Source organism: Empidonax traillii, unplaced genomic scaffold (genome assembly GCF_003031625.1).
Source record: "Empidonax traillii isolate 1590-97213 ecotype Southwest subspecies unplaced genomic scaffold, ASM303162v1 scaffold138:size3245559, whole genome shotgun sequence".
Taxonomy (NCBI): domain Eukaryota; kingdom Metazoa; phylum Chordata; class Aves; order Passeriformes; family Tyrannidae; genus Empidonax; species Empidonax traillii.
Window position 1 is genome coordinate 3,181,980 of NW_020955331.1, and position 25,973 is coordinate 3,207,952.

A 25,973-nucleotide genomic window follows, 5' to 3' on the forward strand; every position below is an offset into this window, starting at 1 on the left:
AGCAAATACAGCAATTCAGCAGCAGCAGTCAGTTCTTCATTTGTACATCTGACTCTCTCCCCACACTCACCCTCCTTCAACTAAGTCAGATATACTGATGTAATGGCCTTCTCTTTTTTTGCTTTGTATTTCTTTTGATCTTTATTCGAAGAGGAGAGAGATTCTCTCATATAATATTTCTTGTTTTGCATCTGAGCTTATATCTATATACGTATGTTCATCTTCAGATTCAAAAAACACATGTGAGATGCCTTCATGGTATTAAGTTTCTGTGATAATATGTTGATAAAATGTTCCATATTTTATCTGATCTTTTTGCTATGGCAAATTTCAGTCTAGAATCTGTGTTGAGTTCAACATAGAAAATCCGTTTTACCTTTGTGCATTTTTTTCACCAGCATGATACATTCTGAATTCAAACAATGGTGCTGATTTCTGCTTCAGTCAAAGCAGAAAATGGTTACATCTCCGAGTTGAAGGAACTTTATAGTTTTAAAATCACTAGGATGTTTTAACTAAATCCATTGAAAAAATAAGATCTGGTATTAGCAGCAGGCCTGAGAAGTGTACTTGCCTGCAATTTGAGTGGGCATCTCTATGTTATTCTGATATTTCAAACTTGAAGTGACCTCACCAGAGGAAATGTATTTGATGAAACTGCCTTTCATTGTTCAAAAATAGTTCTGTGTAACCATCTATCTAGTTGGAAGAGCACATGTTGATAATAATGTTTTTATCCAAGTGTGCTTCCATTTCACTCCTGTGTATTTTTTCTCATGGGGTCAACACACACGTTAATGCTGTTAGGCCCTGCTCTCACTGCTTATGTAAGTTTATATTCTAATTAAAACATAGAAGTTAAAAGTAGTGCTGGTAGAAATCATTGCCTGAATGCTAACAAGAAATCTCAGGAAATGAATTTCATGATGTATGTAATTAATTCAGTGAAAATGTATACAGCTTGAATCTGCACTGAAAGTCCATAATGGATGGATGATGTATAGTTTATTTTGAGATATGAAATAATATTTGTCCAGAGTGTCTCTTGAACAAACATGCTCAGAGTAAATGTGGAGGACTAGCTACTGTGTGTATCATTCTCTTATCTACAGTATTTTGGCGTTTTCAAAGAATAAATGTTTCTGATTTTTTTTTTTTTTTAATAATCAGGATCTCAAGTATGTTATGAAATTAAACCAAAAGATGTTATCATGAAGGTTGCACTGCTGAAGGAAGGTGGTATTGCAACCTCCAAACTATTTCAAAATCAAAAACCTAAATTTTGTTATATACTGAAATTAAAGGTATTGCAGATTTAAATATAGGGCTCTGTGTATTATGAGAGTAAGAATTTTGAAGCCATTTTAAAATTGCTGCCTTGTGATAGACATTTTAGAAAGTATTTAATAAAACCTTTAATCCTTTAGGAAATGTTTTGGATACTTTTTATGGCCCAGGAAAGGCCTGGTGTCTCAGCTCTGGTTTTGCAATAGATGCTGAAGATGAATTGATCTGACAGAAGATTTTGAATTTCTTCCCTGAAAACAATTTGTCATTGGTTATGAACAAATACAATTCAGGCATAAAGAAATACACTCAGTGCTTTGGAAAGGCAAAATCCACAAGTACTTTTTTGGAGAAAACAGGTTATGACTTAAAGGTACTTACAGGGGTTAAAAAAAATTCTTCAATATTAAAAACCAAGCAGGGAAAAGTACATAAGACCAGTGTTTGGGATGAAGAAACAATCTGAATTTGGACAAGAAAAATTACACCATTTTAAATTATCACATTGTAATCTATTGGTACTACTTTGTGATGGACTTGGTATCAAGTAAGTTGAGATAGGGTAGAAAGTTTAGAAAGTGCAGCACTGACACATGTGACCTGGAAGATGAAATAAAGTTGAGGATTTTTTTGACTGTGTCATACGAGCACATAGTTGACACAGATTCATGCATCTTTTTCAAATGAAAAAGAAGAGCCCTTTATAGGGCAGAATGTTAGGAGTAGCCCTTGCAGTTTGCTAAGGGGCTCTTGTCATCATTCATTTCCACATCCTCACTAAACCCTCAGTTGTGCTGGGAGAAACATGCTGCAGATGGCTTCATTTCCTCAGAGAACTGGTCCAGATACAAAATGATCCAACAGGGAGAAAAGACATTTATTTAAACCAGATCAGTTCCATAGTGTGGTGAATCGTGTGCCTTTCCAGACAATTGTGCTTTCATAAGTGAGAAAGGGAACAGGAGTCAGTACAAAGCAGGTGTGACTGTGGGTAGGGTAATAGTGGGCTTGCATAAACCAACCTTGCTGGCAAAGACAACTTTAATAAAACTGTAGTCATGCAGCTGCTGCTCAGCTACTGCCTAGTACTGTAAACAGTCTTACCTTAGGAAAAAGGATGAGACTCTCTTGAAATGGTTGGGAATTTTCCAAAAGAATTCACACAAGGTTCTTTGCCTTTGGGTACAAAGTGGTGATCAGATCATATTTCTAAGTTATTTTTTCCCTGTTAGCAGGATATTGACTTTCATTTTAAAGACAGTACTTTTTTTTTGCTAAAATAATTTCAGTTTATAACTTGATATAAAACAGTATACATTACAGAACTTTAGACAGTGCTGTATGCTTCAAATACTTGCTTGCCTTTTTTATCCTAGGCTGACATGTAACCTGCTTTTTGCAAAGTACTTGTTGAATTGCAAGAGGTGCCTTCTGTGGACCTTCTGCAAAGCACTAGAGCTTTGCTCTGGATGAAGTTCTTTCTCATTCATTGAAACTTAGAAGTGTGTGTGTGTGTCTGTACTGTTCTATACTGTGTATTCTCTCTCTTTGTGTGTATATGAGAGTGCATTCAGCCTTCTTATAGGTACCTGTCAGAAGGATGCAATCATTTATGAAGAACATATTTTGTGCTATTTATACTCTCATGGCGTTTTTGACTTTTTCTATGTTTAATTTTTTTCTTTTCAATGTAGAGCTCTTTTTGATTATGACAAGACTAAAGATAGTGGCCTTCCAAGTCAAGGATTGAACTTCAAATTTGGTGATATTCTCCATGTCATTAATGCTTCTGATGATGAATGGTGGCAAGCACGGCAGGTGACTCCAGATGGAGAAAGTGATGAAATTGGAGTTATCCCAAGCAAACGGAGGTATGTCATACTTTATTGACTTCGAGACATCTGCTATTAAACATCTGATATGATTAATAAATATATTGCTTGTACTTTTCTCTTTGTTGTTAATGTACCACATCAACCACTTCTTTGATTTTTTTTTTTTTTAAATAATCTATAGTGGAATTCTGATTAACTCAATGCGAAGTTTGTTAAAACCCTATTTAGTCTTAGGAGTTGTGTACTGTTTTCAGTGTAAACAAGTTGTGGGATTAATAATATTACATATAGTTTTAATAACAGTACACCATTTATGTATGAAAAGGTGCAAAGTGAATTTTATTCAAGTTATGACACTGTCATGAATTCTTTCTACCCAGCACCTGGAAATGTGGAAAATCGTTCTTTGGCAGCCAGAGTCAATGAAAATGAGGTGTTTGCTGGCTACTAGAGACTCAAATAAGAGTTTAGGTGCCCTGAATCTCAGTATCTGCTGTTGACTGATAACTGAGGCAATCCACTTACTATGTCGTGTTTTCTCCTTGCACCATCTGGATTTATTGAACGTATATAGCCACAAAATACTCTCACAGCCTCATAATTTGAGAAATAATTCCGTGCTTTTCCAATACAGTTTTCTATTAGCAGGCTTCCATTTTCTGAATGTGTCATAAGCAATAAAAATGTATATACAAAAGGTACACCAATATACTTATGTTGTAACAAGGGGTAACATGAAGTTCTGGAGTTCTACTGATTCTACCACTTTTGTGTATGTTTTTGTGGTAGAGTTGAGAAAAAAGAACGAGCCCGCTTAAAGACAGTGAAATTCAATTCCAAAGCAAGAGGAGATAAAGGGGTGAGTTAATGAAGTGCTAATTACATTGTGAATGGTAACATTTTTCAGTGATTTATGTGTGGCGTTTGTTTCAAATTTGAGTGAAAAGACTAAATTCTGTCAAATAGAAATAAAATAATTCTGAGCACCAAAGCAGACTTTCAATGCCAAAACAGTGCAAATTGTTTAAAGAATTGACATAGAAATATATATTCCTAGTAATAGTGTAATGTAGTAGGAGATGTATATACTAATGGAATATTGAATAGTGCCATTTCTAACAGCTCTGCAAGTGCTGTTTATAGAGCCATGCAGTACTTGAGTATGATTTGTACTCCTGGACTCCCTTTATTTGAGAGGGGACTTACTACCAATTTTCAGAAAAAGTAAAATTCTTTTAATGCATGTAGAAAACAAGGAAGTAGAGCTCAACAGGATCCCTCTGATGAAGTGAGGTTTTACAAAATACATGTAACCCAGATAGCATAAAGTCACTTCTTTGTTATGATTATGGATATAGAAGCTTTAAAGAATTTCATGGAAGGGCAGAGGCCAACAGAACTCAAGGCCATCCAGCTCACGGTTGACTTTTCTCACTGCCACTCTCTGTTGGTGCAGATACTGATCTAAATGTGCTTTAATCATATAAAATAGCTGGTGTAGATGAAAAATAACCCAATCCAAAATAAATCCTAGTTTTAATTTTAGTCAGTGCAATTCACTTCACAATACACTATACCTGACCCAGAACATGTAATGGAAATGAGTGGTGAGAAAGCAATGAGGCTACTTAAGTAATAATAAGAGTGTTTGTAGATGAAATTATAGCAATTTCATAATTGGCACAGCAGCCAAATATTTTTATTATTTTGAGGGTGAGGTTTTTTGCAATGTTTTGGTCATTCTGAAGTTTGAGAAAGAATTTCACCACCTTACAATTTCTACCAATAGTATATAACTAGTAATTTCAAGACTTAGCATTATTAATTTTCCCTTATAAGAATTAATTTAAATGAAATTAATATCTCTTGCTACTTTCTGATGCACAATTATGCTACTGGCTTGGAGATCTAGTGGATTATTTGCAGTGTTTTTGTGGTTTGGTGCGATTATATTTTGGTATTGGAATAAAATGTTATCAACTGACATGGGAATTTGAGTTAGCTTTTTAGAAGTCAGATAAAGAAAATGCTTAAAGACTTCAGATTATTTTCATTTTAAGTAATTTTTCAAATGTTACCATGTTCTCTGAAAGGTAATTGCATGGTTTTGTAGTTTGTCTACCATTAAACTGCAAACAGTTAATTAATGACGTGTTTGAAGTAGCGTTTTGACAATAGTGGAGCTGGTGCACAGTCCCTGAGTACCAGCACAGCACTAAAGATATGCATGGAATACTGAGTGGAAAAGCAACTACGCTTGCCATTGATGTAGAACTGCAGTTCTTTTTCTTTAGTAACATTTTGTTTTGCAAACACACACTTGTTCACAATCTTGCTTCAACTGTAAATGTTTTAACATTGGAGTTTCTCCTCAAAGTACTCTTCCTATATTTGTCATGGTGATACTTTTCCCAGTAAGTTGTCTGCACCATACATGTCCCTGTGGACTATGTGCCTTCCTGTGTCTGTATATGCTAATGCTTCATGAACAGGATGAAATACCAATTTCGTACAGTTTTTGAAAATTTCTACGTTAGGACATTGAAGAATAACCCTAGTGATAGCTAACATTAAAATCCACGTTCCTTTCATTTTAAGGAGAGCTAAAAAATCTGGAGCAGAAATGGCTACTTTTTTCCTTGTTTGTTCCTTTCATGTACACATTTATCTCATTTTCTGTGCTGCTTCTGGTTTAATATATTCTTGCTTATGATGCCTATGTATGATTTGCAGTAGACTTATGAAAAATGTAATGCAATTACTATGCATTTTCAACTAATAAGCAAATCCCTCTAGCTTTTTGTAATCATGGTATCTTTTAAAAATAATCTTTTGGCTAATCTTATTTTTGCAAAATCAATACAATACTTTTATTTTCTCTTTTTTTGGGGGCAATGGAACTGACTCTGACCATTATACATGCAGTATATAAAATTTAATATTAGGTCAGTAAAACTTAGTGTACAGACAGTTAAAATATTTATTGTTATGAAATATGTTCAAAAACTACAGTGAAGAACCTGATTGTTTTATGAAGTACAATAAATCAGCCAGTCCTTTTATTCTAACTGTACAAATTGCAGTCTCACCACCTAGATTAAACTGCACATTTTAGTTTTTTTACATTCATGTCTCCTTTTACCAATCTGAAGGACTTGCCCAAATAAAACAATTATATAGTTGTGAGACTTCCACTTTTTGAAATTCACATTACACTGTTTTTCAGCATACTTAGCAAAGATCATCTTTGTTGCCCTTTTTCTGTAGATAACATTAACCTTTCTCGTTGTGAGAAATCAATTGCAATGACTTGACTTCAGACAGAGAAGGTCAGGAGGACCATAACCTAAAACTTTGCCCATGCCAACTATGGTTCCTGCAAGCATATGATTGGCTCAAAACTAGATCTTTTGTCCATGTGTCAGGTTGGTAATTTACCAGTTCTTACAGTGGAACAACAGTTTTAGTCAAACACAGATGCAAGCCAATTAAAGTTTTATGGATTTCCTCCTTAGCATAGTATTGCTATTTCCAGAGCTCAGTGTCACTGATTGTTCTCCCATGGCACCCTGTCCCTCTTCAATACCTGGTAATTTTAAGTGATTTTTAAAAAAACATTGGTAATGAAAAAATCACTGGATGATTCAGTATCTGCTATTACCAAGCAAGTCTCTATTAAAACAGATGGCCAGAAGGGTTGTTAGTCCTGTAGCAAGATGCAGCTTTTGTGTTGTACTATAGGTGTTCTCTTTTGGAAGGTCAAGTGCTAGTTTTGCAATCGTAGCTGAGAAGGTGGTCCACTATTGGAGAAAACGTTGTCCTGTTTGACCCCTGATTGTGACTGTGTTTTATTCCATGCTTAATGCTGGTTGGAAAGATGATATACCTTTTTGTAGCTGTATTGCATATAATAGGAAAATGAACTCACATTGACTGAAGACAGAAGAAACTATTACTTGAAAGTTAACATGCTTCAAATTTTAGAAATAGCTGTTAATAGAGTCTTAAATGTATGAATTTTTTTTATAGTAGCTTTAAAAAATGTTTCTGTGGCACTTTTATTACTTTCTGCTGCACATGGGCTCTGCTTAGCTTAGCTTAGAAATAAACAGTCCCCCTGCAGCACAGGGTCTCAAAACCAAGTTGAATGTTTTCCTACTTTTGCTGTCCTTCCCATTGCAGTTTCTGCAAACCAAATGACAAAAACGTGGCAGACTTCATGTCTTGACAAAACTGGTCAGATGATTCACTTACACCTAAAGATGAAAAGAAATTTCAGCTGGCTTTAATCTATCTGTATTAGCTCTAGATCTGGGCATAATTGCAATAAAAACATAACTGATTTATTTATACATTAAGTCTCTTTATTGACTTGAAACAACAAATTAAAGATGCTGTAGTCACATAATGTCTTCAGCAGAAAACATGGCAGATAATACTGAATTCTATATTAATTATACCTGTAGACATACCTATAAATGAATGAAAACACATCAGTGCTCTCCATCACTTGGAGCACAGTCGTAGTTAATGTTCACGTGGGTGTGTATGTCTGCATAGGTATCTCTAGAAATGTCTACAGCCGCTGAGATGCAGAAATTCTTCAGCAACATGAGCAGTTAAATGTTGAAAGTTGCTGAACATGATCCTTAATATACAGAGGTTTTCACATGGGGATTATGAAGTCAGCCTTGAAAAACATAATTGCCACAATAAGCAGTTGAAATTAGTTTGTCTCTTTTGAAAGATACTGGAATGCAGACTTACATAGAATGAAGTAATTGCTTTCAGTTAACATGAAATGAATTGCAATTATGAAACACTGAAACAAATACAGGTTTGGGTTTGTTTTTTTTTTAATAGTTTAGGTATTTTAGCTGGACACGTTACTTTTTTCCTATTTCACTGTTACTTAGTTTTATTGTAAGAGCAGTTGGGACAACGCAGCTTTTGACTTCAATTTTTCTTAGAGTTGTTATTTAGCAGTTGTCAACAAAGTATTTACAGTTTTGCCTTTGCAGATGGGTAACACTGACAAATACTTCTGGCATGCTGTTATAATATGAGCTGTTTGCAAAAGCATATGTGAAGCCTCAGCTTTTTTTTTTTTTTTTTTAAATACTGTAACCCCTATATGAGATAATATTAGTGATTTAATTGACTTTGAGTCATTATGGTTTGGCCATCTGACAGCAGCCTAGTTTTTTAGGTTTTTTTATACTCCCAGCAAGCCTAAATTTGTGAAATACAGGTCAGGCTGCATAGAATGACCCAGACTGAAGTAACCCTACAGTTATTTCAGTACTAAGGATGTGAAATACAGAGAGTATGAGCAAAGTCGTGATCCTGTGTTTCTCATGAGCTGAGGAGATAGTGTAAAACTGAAACACGCACTGCATGATGTGGTTGTAGGAGTCAGCTTCCGCAAAGCTGCTGGTCTGGGCCTGTGTTCACACAGACATTAGACATCGTTTGTTTTGCCCCTCCTTCTCTTCTTCAGCAGTCATTCAATGACAAGCGTAAAAAGAACCTCTTTTCCCGAAAATTTCCCTTCTACAAGAACAAGGACCAGAGTGAGCAGGAAACCAGTGATATTGACCGTAAGTATGTGGCATTCAATGGAGAGCGAAGCGCAGTAGAAGGGCCTGCTAGATTGCAGTAGGGTGTTACCATGGAGACAGTTTCATGAGCTGCAACAGGATAAGGAACTTGCAGTGCCAATGGCAAACCAATCTACAAAATCAATGCAAATATTTGTTCGCTGTTAAAATAAAATTTAACACCAGAGTATCCCAGTTTAAAATAAATTGGGCAGTACTGTTGAATAACTGGAGGGGTTAACTGCCTTCCATTGCCGTCAGTGATGTATGTATCCTTGTTTCTGACATGAAAGAGAAAGCACAGTAGTGATGAAAGTACAATGGAGCTTTCCAGCTTCGCAAATCAGTCCCTTTAGACTGGGTCTTCAAAGTCATTAATTCTAATTTGATTTTCCTCATGATGAGAGCTTACTTTGATTTTCATTGTTGTTGCTGTCACAAAAAAAAAAAAAGTCTTCTCAAAATGCAGTTGGATAAATTTGCTAATTCAGACCAGGTTCAAAACAAACTCTGTTCTCTGCCATTTGCATTACTCATTACACTTCATATGCCAGTCAGGTCAAATCCTATAGACTTATTTTTCCCTGTGATGTTCTGGGAACTGTCTCCTGTCGTAGCGCCAATTTTATATATTACTGACAATTATTTTCTTTGTGATTGTCTTTTTATTGCTTGCCCTCTGGGGACTACTCTGCAGGAGGTCCCTGACGACATGGGATCAAAAGGCCTGAGTAAGTGATCAAAATACTCCCAAGTTATTTTAACCTCCATCTGAAAAGTTACTACTTTTTTTTTGACAGATCTCTTTGAGACTGGTGCTCTACTGGCATAAGGAGGTTGACTCTAAAAATGGTTCATTAGCTTTTCCTAGTTAATCTTCTGGAGGTTTTTGCTTTCAGGATCATGTGACTGTCATGTTAGATTTTTGTTTGGTTTTTTTTGTTTGTTTTTCAGAGGCTTACCAGTGCTTACATGTTTGTCCTTAACAGTACTATGTTTTTAAATTTGGTGATTATTTTTTAATGTCACTTCTATTTTGTCTTTGTATTTTTATTTATTTAAAAATAACCTTATGGCTTTTTACAGTAATAGTACAACCGTTGCTGTCATACTTTTAACTAGTTACCGTTTTCACTCCTCTCTCCAGGTGACTGATGTTTACAGCTACTTAAAGCAAATAAAACCTTTCCTTAACAAATGCAGTAAGAGGTTTTCTGGCCGACTGGAATGTTTATGGTGCTTTTAGGCCAGGTGGAGGGGTATCTAATAGAGGAGACACATAAGCATTTGTTGTATTTGTTTCTATTTGAATAGTAAGATTCAAAAGTTGCCATTTGTGTACACACACCCCAGCACTAAATGCACTAAAATGAAGGGGGAAAAAACTCAAGACTTTGCTTTCATCGCAGATATTGAACACATACACTGTTAGACATTTATGCAATAGGAAAACTAGTCCCTAAAAGGATGTGACTAGAGGTTTTCAAAGGTAACATTTCTTCCCAGGGCACAACTTTAGGCACCGTGTTTGTGAAATTACCTGTAAGATTCAGGGTACTTCTGTACCTGGCCTCAGTCATGAACTAAAAATTCCAGTAGCTGTAACATTAATTTTTTATTTCTGAAATGGCTACTTTGAAAGGAGTTCTTGGTCTAGAACAGAAAACCTTTATGGCCGTATGGCTAAGAGTAGAAGAACATAAGCAGCCTTTATGGCCTTATAATCATACCTAGTTTAAACTATGTAATATGGTCCAGAAATATCTCTAGGTGATTCTGTTTTATAAACAACTGGCTTCTAGTCTGGTTTTCAGCACAGACTTTTTGAAACTGCCTTACCATGTTTAATGCAAGTTGTGTTACTTGTGATCTGCAAGACTGCTGTATTTGCTGGCATTTCAGGATTTATATCTTCACTGGTTGAGCCCATAGAATATCACACAACTTCTATTCTCAATTGACAATGTTTCCCTCTCACGTTCTACCAGGGGGCTTATAAACATCACAGTTTGCCTCTTCCATGCCAATGTGGACGTAGTTTTTCCAAGACTGGAAGGTGAAATTGACTAGATACAAATTTCCGATACTTGCAAACATTAAAATGTATTGTCTGTTTTTCCTGCACAGAAGTGAAATGAGGGAGCTCGGTCTAGCCAGAGACTTGTGGATTTAAAATATTAGTTCACCTTATAAAAAAAAAAAATTTTGAAAAGGTTAATTAGTTTACATATGATAGTTTTTTAATGTTTGTTAATCAGTAGAAGCATACTTGCTTCATTACTGTATTCATGCATCTAGAGTCCCCTTGCTTCCTTCTCTTCAGTCTTCTAGAGGAGGAACTGCACTGAATTTAATGTATTACAAAGGCTTCTCATGACAATAAGTATTAATGCATGCAGAGAGTCAGGTACATAATTTCAAATTATTTGTATTTAATTTGTATAGTTTAAACACAAATTTTTTTATACTGTGTTAAGCTGTGAAAATTAGTGGTTTTCATTGCAAATAGACATTCATTGGATGGCATGAAAATTGATTTTTCTCAATCAAGTTCAGCAATATTGAAGTTGATACTTGTTCACCAGATTTGTAGAATTTTCAGGTAACAATAGATTGGATATCTGAAACTCTTCAATTGCCCTAATTTTTATCGTAAACATATTTAACAGTTACATGCACTAAAAAAGTAAATGTAAACACCTTGTAGCAAAGTATTTTGATTACTATGCAAAAGGCATGAAATTAGTATAAATAGTCCATTATAAAAAGGCATGAAATGAATATAGATAGCCCTTCATCAAAGTGAAGAGCTTTGAAAACTACAGTGTTACTGGGAAACAAAATTAAAATCTTAATTGCAATTCAGTAAACTATTTAATATACCATAGGAAAGTGTCAATTACTGAATGTGCTACACTGTATTTCCTATAACACAGTCCAGTATTTTCTGCTACAAGACTTTCAATGTAATCAATAAATTGCCTGGATAAAAGTTGAAATGCATATTCCCACAGTTTTTGCACAACAAGATTCATCTTGAAGTGAAAACCTAAAAATTGCAGGATTACATGTGAACTGTGAATTAGTGTACTTTTTGTAATCTTATTTTGATGTGCTATTTAATGTTTTTCTTTTTATTAACATCAATTCCTTTCATATGAAATTACGCTTGATCCTGAGAGCTATGAGAAGTACCTTAAAACTTTTATATGCAGTATGTATTGATTTCAGCATTTTGATATCACTATTGTCTTTCATCTGGATTATTTTGTGTCGATTTTCTTTCTGTTTGACTCATGCCATTAGTGTATGTTCCTTATTTTTTTTTCCATTGTGTTGCAATTTCAGAGCATGTAACCTCTAATGCCAGCGATAGTGAAAGTAGTTACCGTAAGTGTTTTTAAGTTCTTTGTTTATTTAGAACCTTTGTTTTGTAGCTCTTTCTTTGGTTTGGTTTGTCTGTCTCTTCTGGGTAATTACATGTTAAATAGAACTTCCCAGTGATCTTCAGGTGAAATCCATATTCATGTGCTTGGTGGAGTACTGCAAATTGTGCTATGTCTTCGTGTTTAAAAAGTAGACTAGAATCATTGCAAACCTCCTTTATGGGTATTTTTATTTTTGTCTATGATTTTCTTAGTTCAGCCTAATTTGAATCTATTCCTTTTTTTTTTTTTTTTTTAATTATACAAACTAGCTAGACCTGTTAAATCCCAAACGTAAATTTAATGCTGCCAAATATAATGACATGTAGTTGAGCCTTAATATGGGAGGTTTAACTAAACTGTTAAATATCACGATATTTACATTTTTTCATAACTGGTACTCAGATTTAATATGTAGATACTCTAATGAAAGTACAGATAAGGAAACATGTATTTACCCTTGCTTTCAGCTCATTTTTTTTGTCAAGTGTGGGTGCTTAGTATGAATTGTCTTCAAAGCATATGACACACATTCAGTGCTGCGTCAGTTATGATAAATCGACATGCTAATTCTCTCTCTCTCTCTCTGAAGACTTGGTATCTTTTAAATACCACACTCAGCTTTTACTACTAGCATAAGCTACAGAACTATTTCCTGTTACCCAGGCTTCAGTAGCCTGAAGTGGGTAATGTGCTGCATGATGCTGTTTTACTGTGCTTTAAAATGTCTTAAACGAGAGCAAGAACTTCAGTCCCACTGTTCATTTCCAGTGAACAGCTCCTCAGTTGCAGTCCAGACTGGGACCCCGAGATAGAGCAGAGCAGGAAGATAGCAAAGTTGGGGATTTGAAGAGGAACATGAGAAGAAGGAACAGTAGAAGCCACGCAGTGTGATATTGAGTGGCTCACTGATCAGCTCTGGGCTACTTGCTCACTGTGTAATGGGCACTTCAGAAACAGATATAATTTATGTTAGGATAATAAGGAAGGTGGTTCATTAACAGATATATTTGTTTGGAAGCTGTAGATCTTTTCAGAGGTGATGATCCACATGTTTTCTTCCAGATGATTACACTGAAGGAGAGAATTTATACCTGTATATAAAATGCTCATGGTGCAGTAGAGTGTAACTGAAAATAAACCAGTTGAGGGAGGCATCTGTGTTTCCTGAGAATAACACAGAAAATAACAAAATTGAGCATGTATGGGAGTTGCCTTGGACAAACTTAGAAATCGTAACCATTTTATTAATGACACACCATTAAAACTATCTAAACGTGACTGTTCATAAATTTGCTGCTGCCTCCACTACCAAGGTTTTTCTGAGGGCTTGCTTTATTTATTTTTAAAGCTCATTATTGGTACTACTAGTTAGTTTTTTACTCTATTGTTACTTGAGAAGCCATGATTTTGCTATGAATGTCATGGATTAGCTTATCTGAATGTGTAATTCTGAGCACTTTTTATTAAAATATTATTTTAATTTTTTCTTACTGCTGTCTAATATGAAAGTTATCTTGATTACAGATGAGTACGGTTGTTCAAAAGGTTCATTCTATTAATATTCATTTTTCCAATATAGTGAAAAGCAGTGACAATATATACTTTTTGCCCTCAATTAAGGGATCCTCTTTACTTGTTACTTTCTCCTTAATACTTTGTTTAACTAATTTTTGACCTTATAACAATGTTGACTTCTCCAAAGAAGTATCTAATTATATGTGAGCTGGATCTTTTTATGGATGAGTTGATAATTGATGATTCCCTGTTCCTCTCCCTAGCCTAAATGGGGTTCTGAAAGTATATACTGTCCTTCTAAAATCCATTTGCATGAGTAACTTCTTGCGATATTATAATTCACAGGTTGCATGTTTTTGTGTCTGTCTTAAGGTATTCCTCACTTGCAACAATTTAGGAACCTAAAGTGTTTATTCCTGTATTGCTGTAGGACAGTTTGAATGCCAATCTATTGCAAAATAAGAGAAATATTTCTGTTAATGAAATGGTAAAATTTAGATCTAAAATATCAGTAGTATTTGCTATGAAACAGAGAATAGATAAATAAAAACAGTATATAAATTTATGAAAGTCTTCATCTACCATCTGTTTCTACACAACTGGTATGTTCCTTTGACTGTTGTAAGTGACTTTTGAACACCAAAGGTTCCAAAATTACCCAAGGGAGTTACTGAAGGACTGTATTTTCTTCAAAGTAATGTCATATAATTTGAGCTTGTGTCTTCAGAATTATAAATTCTCTACTGTCATGGAGTTAATTTTTAGTTAGAAATTTTACTCAAGTATATAAGTGTTAGACTAGAAATAAATCCTGTAGAGAGATGGCAATTGAGGTATATTTCAGATGCTTTCACTAATATTTAAAAAGCCTGCAGCTGTCAAAGTTCAAGGTTCAGTTATTTTAGTTTCATTCACTGCTATTGTGCTTCCTGGAGCTGAGAACAATCCAAAGCATTCTTTGTTTTCAACTTTGTCTTTAAAAATTAATTGATAAAATAATAGTTTTTTAGTATATACAAACATCTTTTTGGGGGTAAAATTAGGGTGGTTGAAGGTGTTTATATAAGTGCCAGTTCATGATGAAGTTAATGGCAGATCACACGTGGGCATACATGTTTGTCAGCCCTGTATAAATATGGAAAAATGTGTTTGTAAATGCTGGCTTCAGAGTATGGAGAAAGTCCATGATGTGGGTGGCATTGCCTCTAGCAGTGAATGACAGCATGCATGCATTGCATCCAGGGACATGTGGGTAAGAACATTTCAGGAATGCTTTAAAAGTCTTCTTGTGCTTGATGTCAGTTTGACATGTGCTAATGCACACTCGGAAATTATTTATACTGTATGTGTCTTATGCTTTAAAGTTTGGTGCTTGGCTTATCTTCGTGATTTTTATAATTCATCGCTCTTGAAAGTTGTCCTTCATCAGTATCATTGTAATTGCTGAGGAATGTCTGAATTGTTCTAGTCTATCAAATTACTTAATCTAATTATTTTGGTTTAGAAAAAAATACATACATGTCTTTGCATTTACGTTTTAGGTGGCCAAGAGGAATATGTCTTGTCATATGAACCAGTCAATCAACAAGAAGGTTTGTAGATCTTGCTCAGTATAAAATAAATACAATCTGAATTATCAGAATGCTTCATGTGCCCTTATGTACTAAGCACCGGGATAAACTTTTGAACTTGTTACCATTACTCAAATGAATAAATCATAAAGGCATAAATTATTCAATAAAATTGCTAAATTATTTAGTGCAAAATCCAAAGGTGTGCTACTTAAATAATTTCTTGTTTGGTTTACATTGCAGAAGGAAAATATGGTACATTTTAAAGTTTTGTCAGTGTGAACCTCAGAAATTATAGTTTTCTGTTTCATATTGCTTTAGCATTCTGTTTCTGCCACAGCAAAAAGTGTGTGAATTGATAATTTGTCTATTTCTTGCAGTATAATTAGATATATTCTGTTTAAGCTTAATTTTCAACCAAAAGCCCTTTATAACTTTATAAAAAATTAAGCTATTTTGAAAAGATACTGCACTTAATTTTATAAGGGTGTTAATAGTTACAAAAACTACATATACTTGAGTTGTTTCATATATGTGTGTTTAATTGTGGTCTCATAGGAAAACAAGCATCTCCCAATACAGATATAGAATTGCATGAACTCTGCTGCTGCTTAGATACCTCTTTGAATTGAAGAGATTTTCAAACTTCCCCCTTTTTTGCTTTTTCCCTTATAATGCAGGATGTTACTTTGTGAAAAGATTTTTTTTTTCCCAAAGATTTCATAATTTAAGACACATCTTCAATCACCAAGGGTAGTGATTTGAGAGTGAAGGTCTAACATCTTACTCTGAGTGTGGTATTAATTGATTTACATTCTTCAACATGTTTTTATTCTCTTTAAAGAATACATATTCATTTAGATGTTAAAACCATTGCTATGAGATAAAGCTTATTTTGCTGAACTCTTAAAAGTTAGCAATCATACTGAAATGTAACTGCTGTTATTCCTTTATGTTTAATAGTCAGTTACACTCGACCTGTGATTGTTTTGGGACCCATGAAAGACAGAATAAATGATGACCTGATCTCAGAATTTCCAGACAAATTTGGTTCATGTGTTCCACGTAAGTCTCAGCAAATACTAAAGCAATTCTAAATTATACTTTTCTGTTAATTTTGTTAATAGACATACTATTATGTTGAGTTAAAAAAAAATACTATATTGTCTAAACTTTATAAACCAATCTTAATAGTCAATCTCTTTTCTTGTGAAAATTTTGCAGTATAAATGGGAGACTACTTTTGGATATTGTAGGGAAGAAAGTCACTGGTTTTTTTTGTTTTGCTTTAAAAACTACTGGTTTATATTTAAAGATACTACTAGACCAAAACGAGATTATGAGGTGGATGGACGTGATTACCATTTTGTCACTTCTCGAGAGCAAATGGAGAAGGATATTCAGGATCACAAATTCATTGAAGCTGGCCAGTACAATAATCATCTTTATGGAACAAGTGTCCAATCAGTGCGAGAAGTAGCAGAAAAGGTAAATCAGTGCCAGTTATTTTCATTTACTGAGGTGATTATCTGCCTGTGCTGACAGGGAAAAAGAGAAGAATGGCAAGAAGCCATTAGGAACCCTCTAACTTTAAAAGGAATTTGTGTAAAACCAGAAACAAAGCACATTGTCACATATGCATTTAGAGAAATAATGAAGGTTTGGAATAATAAAAGCATCATGATTAAATTATGAGGAAAGACCTCCCATAGTTTGTGCCCTCTTATTTAAAGAGAATATAGAAGAAATAATTGGAATTATGGGCGGATTAGCTCATATACATAGATCATTAGCTCCTTAAGAATAGTGGTGGTGGAGTTAATTAACATGATGATCTATTTGATAGAGACCTGTGTGGAAGAAAACTTGTAAAAATATTATTCTTTGTGCCCTTCATGGATTTAACTGAGAAAGGGAAAAAAGTAAGTGTAATAAACCAAATTTTAAAAAGACTTCTTCCATAACTACCACTAGGTTTTGGAGATTCACCTTACTGTTTTTTTACTGAAGAGATTTGAGTTAACTCTTGCAAAATATAATTACTTCTGAAGTCAAACAGAAGTGAACTTGATTTCTCTGAAAAAAAAATTGAGAAGAAGGAAGCATATTTCTGAGAGCAAGGTGCTTGTTTCAAAGAAAAATTTTTGGTGAAAATTTTTTGCAAACATTCCATGTTAAGTTGATAAGTGTTGTTCTACTGCTTACAAAATACAGTGCATTTACAGTAGACAATGTTGTCTGATCTCTATGGGAGAAGAAACAGCTATTTTCTAGGTGGGAACTCACAAGCGTGAGCATTGTCAGTCTGGACATGCAGAGGGTAAGTGTGGTTGCCCCCTGTGACATGGGAGTGTAGTCAGTCCTCTGGAAAACTGTGTAGGCCATTTTGTCTAAATGGGTGAGTATTGTTGCTTCCGGCAATTGAATTTACTGAAAGCAAAACCAAGGTGAACATTGTGAGATTCTGTGGGTCACGTGATTTTTTCTTCTGCTGCCTTTCTCACCATGTGGAATGGAACCTGGCCCTGTGGTATATAGCGAGAAAAGGAAAGGAAATAATCCTAATTGCAAAATTGTTCAAGTGAATGAACAGTACTTTGTAAGGGAGGCTGAATGAAGCTGTGAAACTATCGTATGTGGTTAAATGATGAAGTTATTTATTGAAGTTTAAACATTACTAAGTCTGTTGGCGGTTTCTTCACTTGATAACACAGATAGAACCCTTCAGTTCCATCCTAGACCTGAAATTGGCTGTGTTCTCTTGCCTGTATGTTGGGACTAGTAAGATGACGCAGTGATTGTGAATCTTGTGTGAATGGACATACAGAGCAAAGTAATACCAGATGTCTCCATGTATTAAATCTCTTGCACAGGCTCCATGGGACTTTGGGTAGATGTAGCAGTAACTCAGTTGCAGCTAACTTATTTTTCTGAGAAACAATGGCCTGTCCTTCAGAACTGAACTTCAAAATCATGACAGGGCTGCAAACTGGTCAGTCTGGGGTAACTCCCCTCCTTGTTTTCTTCTCCATCTCACTGAAGAGATGAGTCTTTTCAGTGGGTCTTATTACTTGGATACAAAAGATGATTTCCAAGTTTTCTATGATGAATTTAGAAGTGGCTACTACTACCCCAAAAGTACCAGAATAGTATTCTTCCAATAGCTTTCACTTGTGTTCATTTGCCCATGCTTCCAGCTGATCCCTATTTCTCTCATTTCCTTACCTACAATGGACACAGCTAAAGATGCATTTGATGTCATTGTTCAGTTTTTGTAAAAGGCACTGAGTGCTGTGCTATTCTGTTCTTCTCAATCAGATGCAGTGCAAGTAAAGAACCAAAAATTATGTAAAATAGTGTTCTAAATGCACTCTGCAAAGAGCAAAATAACTTCCTTGGATGAGAACATGATAATTGTATCATGAAGTACTTGCATTCCTTTTCCTTGTCTTTCAAATCTTCACTTGAAAGGAATTTTCGTATCCTCTTTTCTTTGGAATCACTAGCAGCTTGCACATCTCTGTGTTTTGAGGCCACTGTTAATGCACATTCATTACTGTTTTGGAATAACCTGTCACAGTTATATTCCATAAGGTCCATCACAGGTGCTGTGCTGGCTATCTAGCCCTCCACCCTTTGCTCAAAATCCTTTGGCACTTGGCAAAAGTTGTTGGGCCAAACGCAGCAAATAGTGTTTTATTCCAAAAAGAAAAAGGGACCAGGTAATGCTGTTAAATCTCAATTCCCAGAACATGGGCCATATTTAAAGATGTGGACAGATCAGCATATGTAGTAACATAGTCTGCTAGTACATACCAGCACCTTTTTTAAATGTTGCCAGTCAGCATCCAGACCCATGGAGTGGATCTGGGAAACAGCTATCATCAGTTGAAAGCAAACAGACATATGTAGTGTTCATGTGGACAGAACACTTCTCTTTAAGAATTCCTGAACTAAAATTCTGGTATTGTTGTGCACAAGATCAAATGTAAATGATCATAGTGATCTTTCTGCCAAGAATCTGAAGTGTGTCTGTCATTTCAGACTGCAGTTGCTTCCTTGCTTTTCAGCGTACCCTCCAGGAGTGATCTCCCAGGAGTTCAGGATTGGTATTGTATGATATGAGTGACCTTTGGTTATGTGGTGCTTGTGAGTTTGTGTCCTGGCTCACAGAATTCTGCCATTCACATTAGTCTCCTGCTAAAGAAAAAGCTTATATTAATTCAGTCACCTGACAGTGTTTTTCTGTTCCTCTTCCCCCGTACCTTTCTAAAGAGGTGCTCTGCCAAATTAATCCTGTGCTAATCAGAAAGGAAGGAGATAAAAATGTGCAAGGTAGAAATGAATGTATCCAAAATGAAAGGAGCTGAGGAATGGGAAGAGCCTTTGAGATGAGGTATCCCAGAGAGCTGGAAAATTATAGTGGGAGAATAGTGGGCAGGAGGAAAGCAGCCTTAACACACTGTCTTCCAGCTGCCCAAGGAGCTATGTTAATCAGCCCAAATAAATGGCATTCACCGTCGGTGATGTGGTATTCTGCGTGTGGTACATGGGGAAGGAGAGGGCTTGATTGAAGTTCCATCTAAGGTTCTGTGGTGGCACATTTCCTCCCCATCAGGGGTGGTTACTCCCTCAGATATGCCAGTTAAGTCATCTGGCTCCTCTCTGAATTGCATCTGTGATATGGCCACCTCCCTAAAACATCCTGAAATTATTACCAAAAAAACCCCAAAAACCAAAGAACTTTTGTGCTGCTAAAGTCCAGCTGTTCCACTGTATGATTCTGCCTTGCTGATTGGGCTGCAACCTCTGATGGAAAGAAGGGTCAGGAACATACCAAATCATGTGTAAGCCCACAGAGGAGCATTGTGGGACCTTGTGCCAAAGTGGTGAAATCACAGTATCATTGATGCAAATTCTCTAATTTTGTTGGCTTCAGTGGACACGTGTTTACTCTTCTGAGTTATTACACTGTGCTGCCTGTGACTTAAACTTTGCTTAGTTCCATTTTCCTTTTTCTCTCACTTTTTAGGGTAAACATTGCATTCTTGATGTCTCTGGTAATGCGATCAAAAGGTTGCAGATTGCCCAGCTGTACCCAATCTCCATTTTTATTAAACCTAAAACAGTGGAAAATATCATGTGAGTAATATTAAAGTACCTCAGGCTAAATTATTTGAGGCTGTCGTTGCATTTGAAAAGCAAATTTCAAGTTATGTGCAGACAGTTGTGATATTTACATTTTAAATAATATTTAATTTCCTGTGTTTAATTTTTAGGGTCTTAAGCTGGCATTTGTAATCCAAACTGAAGTGCTTGAGAAGGAATGTCATTGTGTTATTCCATAGTGCCAGAACAGCTTGTTTCCACTACAGTCTTTGCTTAGGTGATAGGGTTAACCCTCTTATAAGGATTAAGACTCAGAAAATGGTTTAAAACTTTATTTCTGAAGACTCCCAAGTATTTTATAGTAATTTCAGAATATATAATGTTTTCTATTTCAGGGAAATGAATAAACGCTTAATGGAAGAGCAAGCCAGGAAGACATTTGAGAGAGCCATGAAACTGGAGCAAGAATTTACTGAACACTTCACAGGTGTGTTTTGCTTGTGAATGTTCCCTTGCCAGAGTTGAAGTTTTATTGCTTGCTGTAAAAATAGTTCTTGCCTAACCACTGAGATAAGGCTGAACTTTGTTTTGCAAATGATCTGTGATTATTTTGAGGCATAGGGCTGTCTTAGTACCTCTACACTGATTTCAGTTTGATTAATTGATTTAGTATACATGGAGATTTACTGGGAGCTTAATATAGGATTTAAAAACTGTAAGACTTTCTACCATTTTCCTGGGTATTGTAATGCAGATGTTTGCTTTGTTGACATTTCATATGCTTGAAGTTTTTTATTTGCAGACCTGAGATCATCCAGCAAAGTCTGTAGGAAATTGTTCATTACCCCTCTTTTCTTTGATTGGGAAGATGATCAAGCATAATAGTAGTGAATTAAGCCTCTGGAAATTGAACAGTACAGCGTTATGGTACTTGGGAAATCAAATTTGTGCGTGCTGTGGAACTCACTGTAACAAGCAAGGGATGGGCTGCAGTCACTCAAACTGTGCTCATTCTTTGCATTGTGGCTTGTAGAGGGAGGTTGGTCAAGTCATGACCTTCAGGAGGCTGGAAGTGAGCCTTCCCTATTCCTGCCCTGATAGACAATTACTCCTTTCCTTCCTCTTACATTCTCTTTTGCAGTGTTTTAGTGTTCACTACCCCCTTCACCTCCTTTCTGTGACAAGACTCCTTTGCCCAATTCCTTCTTCCACATCCTACATTGGCAGAGCTGCGAATGCAGCAGTCTGTTCCAACTTCACATAGGAAGGAGGAGAGAGCAACCAGCAGACTCCCTGCCTCAGTCTTTCTGCTGCCCTGTTCTCTGCATTTTGTGCTATCCAGCTGTCAGTTTTTAAGAGATGGGAATGGAATGGTAGGAATAAAAAGGAAGTAATTTGCATGAAAACAAAGCTTGGAAGGAGCAAAAATCTATTAATGTACAGAAGAGTGAGTCTGGCCTGCCTCCAAAACTATCTTTCATGCTAAACTTTATTCTTGGATTCTTGACACTGACATTGCAATCCTAATTAAAAAGGAGTTGCTGTCTCACAGTGATTGTTTTTCCAGGGTGAAATGTGGAAAGAACATCTCAAACTTCATCCTAATTTTCACCAGACTGTACTTTATTCTGGTATGTCAGAACACAACGATATTGGCTCACTCCTAATTATTTTCTAGCCTTGGCAAAAGTATATCTAACTTACATCATCTGAATATAAATTGCACTTATAACTGTATAAGAAAGTCTATTGTCTATAAAACTTGAATCTATTGGCTGGACAACAAACTCTGTGAGTTCCTCCTCTTTTTTAGACAAAAGCAAAGGTAGTGTTAACAGGGAGACATCCCAAGGTCAGCCAGCTGTGCTGTGAAGCTTCAGGATCCAGCTAAGGAGCTCATCAAGCCTGACTGAGACTGTGTGAGGACACAGCTCTGTACTGTCTTGCTTTGTGTTGGAAGCTCCAATGACAGTTGGGCCAAAAAGAATACCGGAGGATGTGAATTGACTCAGGCAAATTGGAACATGTGGTTAGGAAAAGTTAAAAAAAAACCCCTCAGTTGAGCATATATATAGTACAGTGGAAACCACTTTGTCCCCAAGGATGTGCTCTGTGTGTCCTGCAGTACCATTCTGTGCTTCACTCCAGCACAGAAACCAGAAATCTTTGTGGGTGTCTGTTCCTTCAGCAATCATAAATCCTCTTGCCACTCTGAGAGAAAAGAACAGCTTGTGTGGAGCAATGTGGGGTCTGTACAGAGCTGGGAAGGGTGATTGCTGATTTCCACATTGTGTTTTGCAGCTATTGTCCAAGGAGACACACTGGAAGAAATCTACAACCAAGTGAAACAGATCATAGAGGAACAGTCTGGTCCTTACATCTGGGTTCCAGCAAAGGAAAAATTATGAAAACAGATTTTTATTTTTCATTTTCTAACTGACATCACCTACTACATCTGACGACTCTTAAGCCCTTCCAGTGGAGCCTGCCTCTAGTTCTCTCCAGCGTGGTTCATACCGTAACCATCACATTCTGCAGTTCCCATAATGCTTTACGTTTGGTGTCTCTTAGTTTAAATAATTTGTATTATTGTGTGTTATTGGTTTACCATTTTTCAAACATGACAGTGGAGGGGCCTGACCAGCTATTAGTTTAGGGTGGGGGTGGGAGGGAATTGCTTGGTAAAATTCCTTAATGTTTAAGGGAAAGTAACTTTCAAAGATTTTTCAAAAAAGCTTTATAGACATTCTTTTAAAATTTCATAACAATTGAAAGAAAAGCTGTATTCAAGGAAGTTGTAAATTATGAGTAAATTTGCACGCTTAACGTTAATAGCATGGTTTGGTCAGATCAATCAATTTCAGATTTTATTTTCTGAGTTCAATTCTATTCTCCCAGTATCTTTTTTTTCCTTCCAGGCAGTTAGAGAGAAACTTTCAAATTTTGAGTTAACATTTTCATTAAGTCCCATTAATATTCCTCAAGGGATATTCATTTTCATAATTTCATATGGATATTCTTATAATCTATTTTTTCATTTTTTGCCAATGAAATTGCTAGGGACAAAGATCTGTAATGTTTTTAATCTTCCTCATGAAACACTATTTATAGTGTATTACAGAAATTCTTTATAGATAATGGTCATCACACTTTTTGAGCCTAAAATATGTTTGTATTTTTCAGAGGAATGCCAAATTTCCATTGGCAGTAATACAGAAAACAGCTGCAGAGATGGTCATTAGGGCAATGAGAGAATGATTCATAGCCTAAAAATGTGTATGTTCTTAGGGGTCAGATTTTAATGAATATTTTACCCACAATAACTGCCTATTTTGTTATAATAAATATATATATATTAAACTTTCTTTAACTAAACTCTGTAACTATGGGAATTATTTTCTTTACATAGTTGCGCACACGTATAAATATATATATATAAAATATATATTTTTCTTTTACCACCTACTCCTAGCTTTTTGTTTTAAATAAATAAAAAAAAAAAATAAATTAGAATTTACCTTCCTTAATCACAAAAAGAAAAAAAAAGAAATGGGCTGTGATGGCTGGGCATGAAGTCCAGGGAATATTAGTACAAGAAAAAAAATACATGCAAGTTCTCCTCTTTTCTACAGAATTTCGGGTGTTTGTCTTCCCCCACCCCCTTTGTAATATGCATGTCTTAACCAAAGGGAGAATTCAGAGACAACAGTCCATTTTATTTTTCTGTATGTGTTCAGCTCAGATTGCACAGGCACAAGATCTTCCATTTGCGATGCACAAAGTTCTGTGCTGAATGGTATAAATACCTTGTACCAAAACCTTCAGTAATGAAATTCTCTAATTCCCGTATTATTTGGTACCTGACATTGCTTGTTTGCAACTGATTGTTTCTAAGAGGGATGTACTTATGGCAGTTGTGGGGCAGCCCCACAACCAAATCAGCTTTGGTTTGTAAAGAATTATCAACACTATCCATTCCATTTGTTAGAAAGAGGAGAACAGCTAATAAACTTTATTGTACAATATATTTGTCAAGTGTGTTTTTAATTAAAAGAAATAGAGGTGTTGTAGCATTTTAAATTAATTGACTCAGACTGTGAATGAAAATAATGTGTTAGAGGAAGAGCAGTGACCAGACTGGGGCTGGTGAAGTTACTGCATTGAAAGCAGGTTAAAACTTGTGATGCAGTTATTGCTGGTGTTATATGGAATGCTAATGAGGCTTACAGGAAGTCTAAGGTGCTGGTGCATGGCCCAAAATACTTTCTGTTTTGCAAGATTTGGGAAGTTAGGTGGGTTGTCTTTCTGAGACTTCCTGCCTATGAAAGTGCAGGGTGTACTGGATTGATGCAGCTTTTGATACCTAATGTCATAAATTTTTAAGGGAGCTAAACATGTAGTAGATGTAGTCGCCATCACAGAAACGTGGTGGGATGACTCGCATGACTGGAGTGCTGCTATGGAAGGCTACAAGTTCTTCAGAAAGAACAGGCAGGGTAGGAGAGGTGGAGGGGTGGCTTTATATGTTAGAGAGTCTCTTGACTCTGTTGAACTTGAGGTCAGCAACAATAAGGTTGAGTGCCTGTGGGTCAGAATCAGGGGGAAGACCAACAAGGCCGACATCATCATAGGTGTCTGTTACAGACCGCCCTACCAGGATGATGAAGGGGATGAATTATTCTACAAGCAGCTGTCGGATGTCTCGAAATCATCAGCCCTTGTCCTTGTGGGTGACTTTAACCTGCCGGATATCTGCTGGGAGCTCAATACTGCAGAGAAGAGGCAGTCTAAGACGTTCCTGGAGTGTATAGAGGACAATTTCCTTCATCAACTGGTAAATGAACCTACCAGGGGTAAGGCCCCGCTAGACCTGCTGTTTACAAACAGCGAGGGGCTGGTGGGAGATGTAGTGGTTGAAGGCCGCCTGGGAAATAGTGACCACAAAATAATAGAATTTTCAATACTCAGAGATTCAAGACGAGCCAACAATAAAACCTCTACGCTGGACTTCCGGAGGGCAGATTTTGACCTATTCAGAAGTCTAGTCCAGAGCATACCCTGGGAAACAACCCTTGAAAACAAGGGGGTTCAGGAGGGATGGATATGCTTCAAGCAGGAAGTTTTGAGAGCACAGGAACAGGCTGTACCGGTGTGCCGAAAGGCAAGCCGGCGGGGAAGACAACCAGCTTGGTTAAACAGGGGGATTCTGAAGGAAATCAGGGATACAAAGAGAGTTTACCAACTATGGAAGAAAGGGCTGACTACTTACGAAGAATTCAGGAAGACAGCTAGATCATGCAGAAAGAAAATCAGGGATGCAAAAGCGCAATTTGAGTTAAATTGGCCACTTCTGTTAAGGATAACAAAAAGTCCTTCTATAAATACATTAATAACAGAAGGAGGGGCAAAGAAAACCTCCATTCTTTGATGGACTTGGAGGGAAACATAGTTAATAGAGATGAGGAGAAGGCTGAGGTACTTAACACCTACTTTGCCTCAGTTTTTACCAGTAAGACAGGTGGCCCTCAAGGCAACTGGCCTCTGGAGCTGGTAGACAGAGATAGGAAACCAAATAGCCCCCTTGTATTCTGGGAGGAAGTAGTTGGTGACTTACTGAATCATCTGGAT

At 36.2% G+C, this 25,973-nt stretch overlaps 1 protein-coding gene across 31 annotated transcripts in view; it reads left to right on the forward strand.

The window, feature by feature from the left end:
• The window catches only part of DLG1 (discs large MAGUK scaffold protein 1), a 148,944-nt gene extending 124,574 nt beyond the window's left edge, over positions 1-24,370 (forward strand). For 6 of the 31 annotated variants that reach the window (XM_027884020.1, XM_027884032.1, XM_027884046.1 and 3 more), the window contains 11 exons: positions 2,982-3,158; positions 3,912-3,981; positions 8,623-8,722; positions 12,071-12,112; positions 13,660-13,695; positions 15,207-15,257; positions 16,200-16,301; positions 16,552-16,724; positions 20,269-20,378; positions 20,741-20,832; positions 22,647-24,370. In XM_027884020.1, the coding sequence (XP_027739821.1) occupies positions 2,982-3,158; positions 3,912-3,981; positions 8,623-8,722; positions 12,071-12,112; positions 13,660-13,695; positions 15,207-15,257; positions 16,200-16,301; positions 16,552-16,724; positions 20,269-20,378; positions 20,741-20,832; positions 22,647-22,753 (1,060 nt within the window). In that variant the 3' untranslated portion in view covers positions 22,754-24,370. Of the gene's footprint in view, positions 1-2,981; positions 3,159-3,911; positions 3,982-8,622; positions 8,723-9,419; positions 9,454-12,070; positions 12,113-13,659; positions 13,696-15,206; positions 15,258-16,199; positions 16,302-16,551; positions 16,725-20,268; positions 20,379-20,740; positions 20,833-22,646 lie in introns of all 31 variants that reach the window. The other 25 variants (XM_027884026.1, XM_027884042.1, XM_027884043.1 and 22 more) reach the window with 15 other exon arrangements.
• The last annotated feature ends 1,603 nt before the right edge of the window (positions 24,371-25,973 follow it).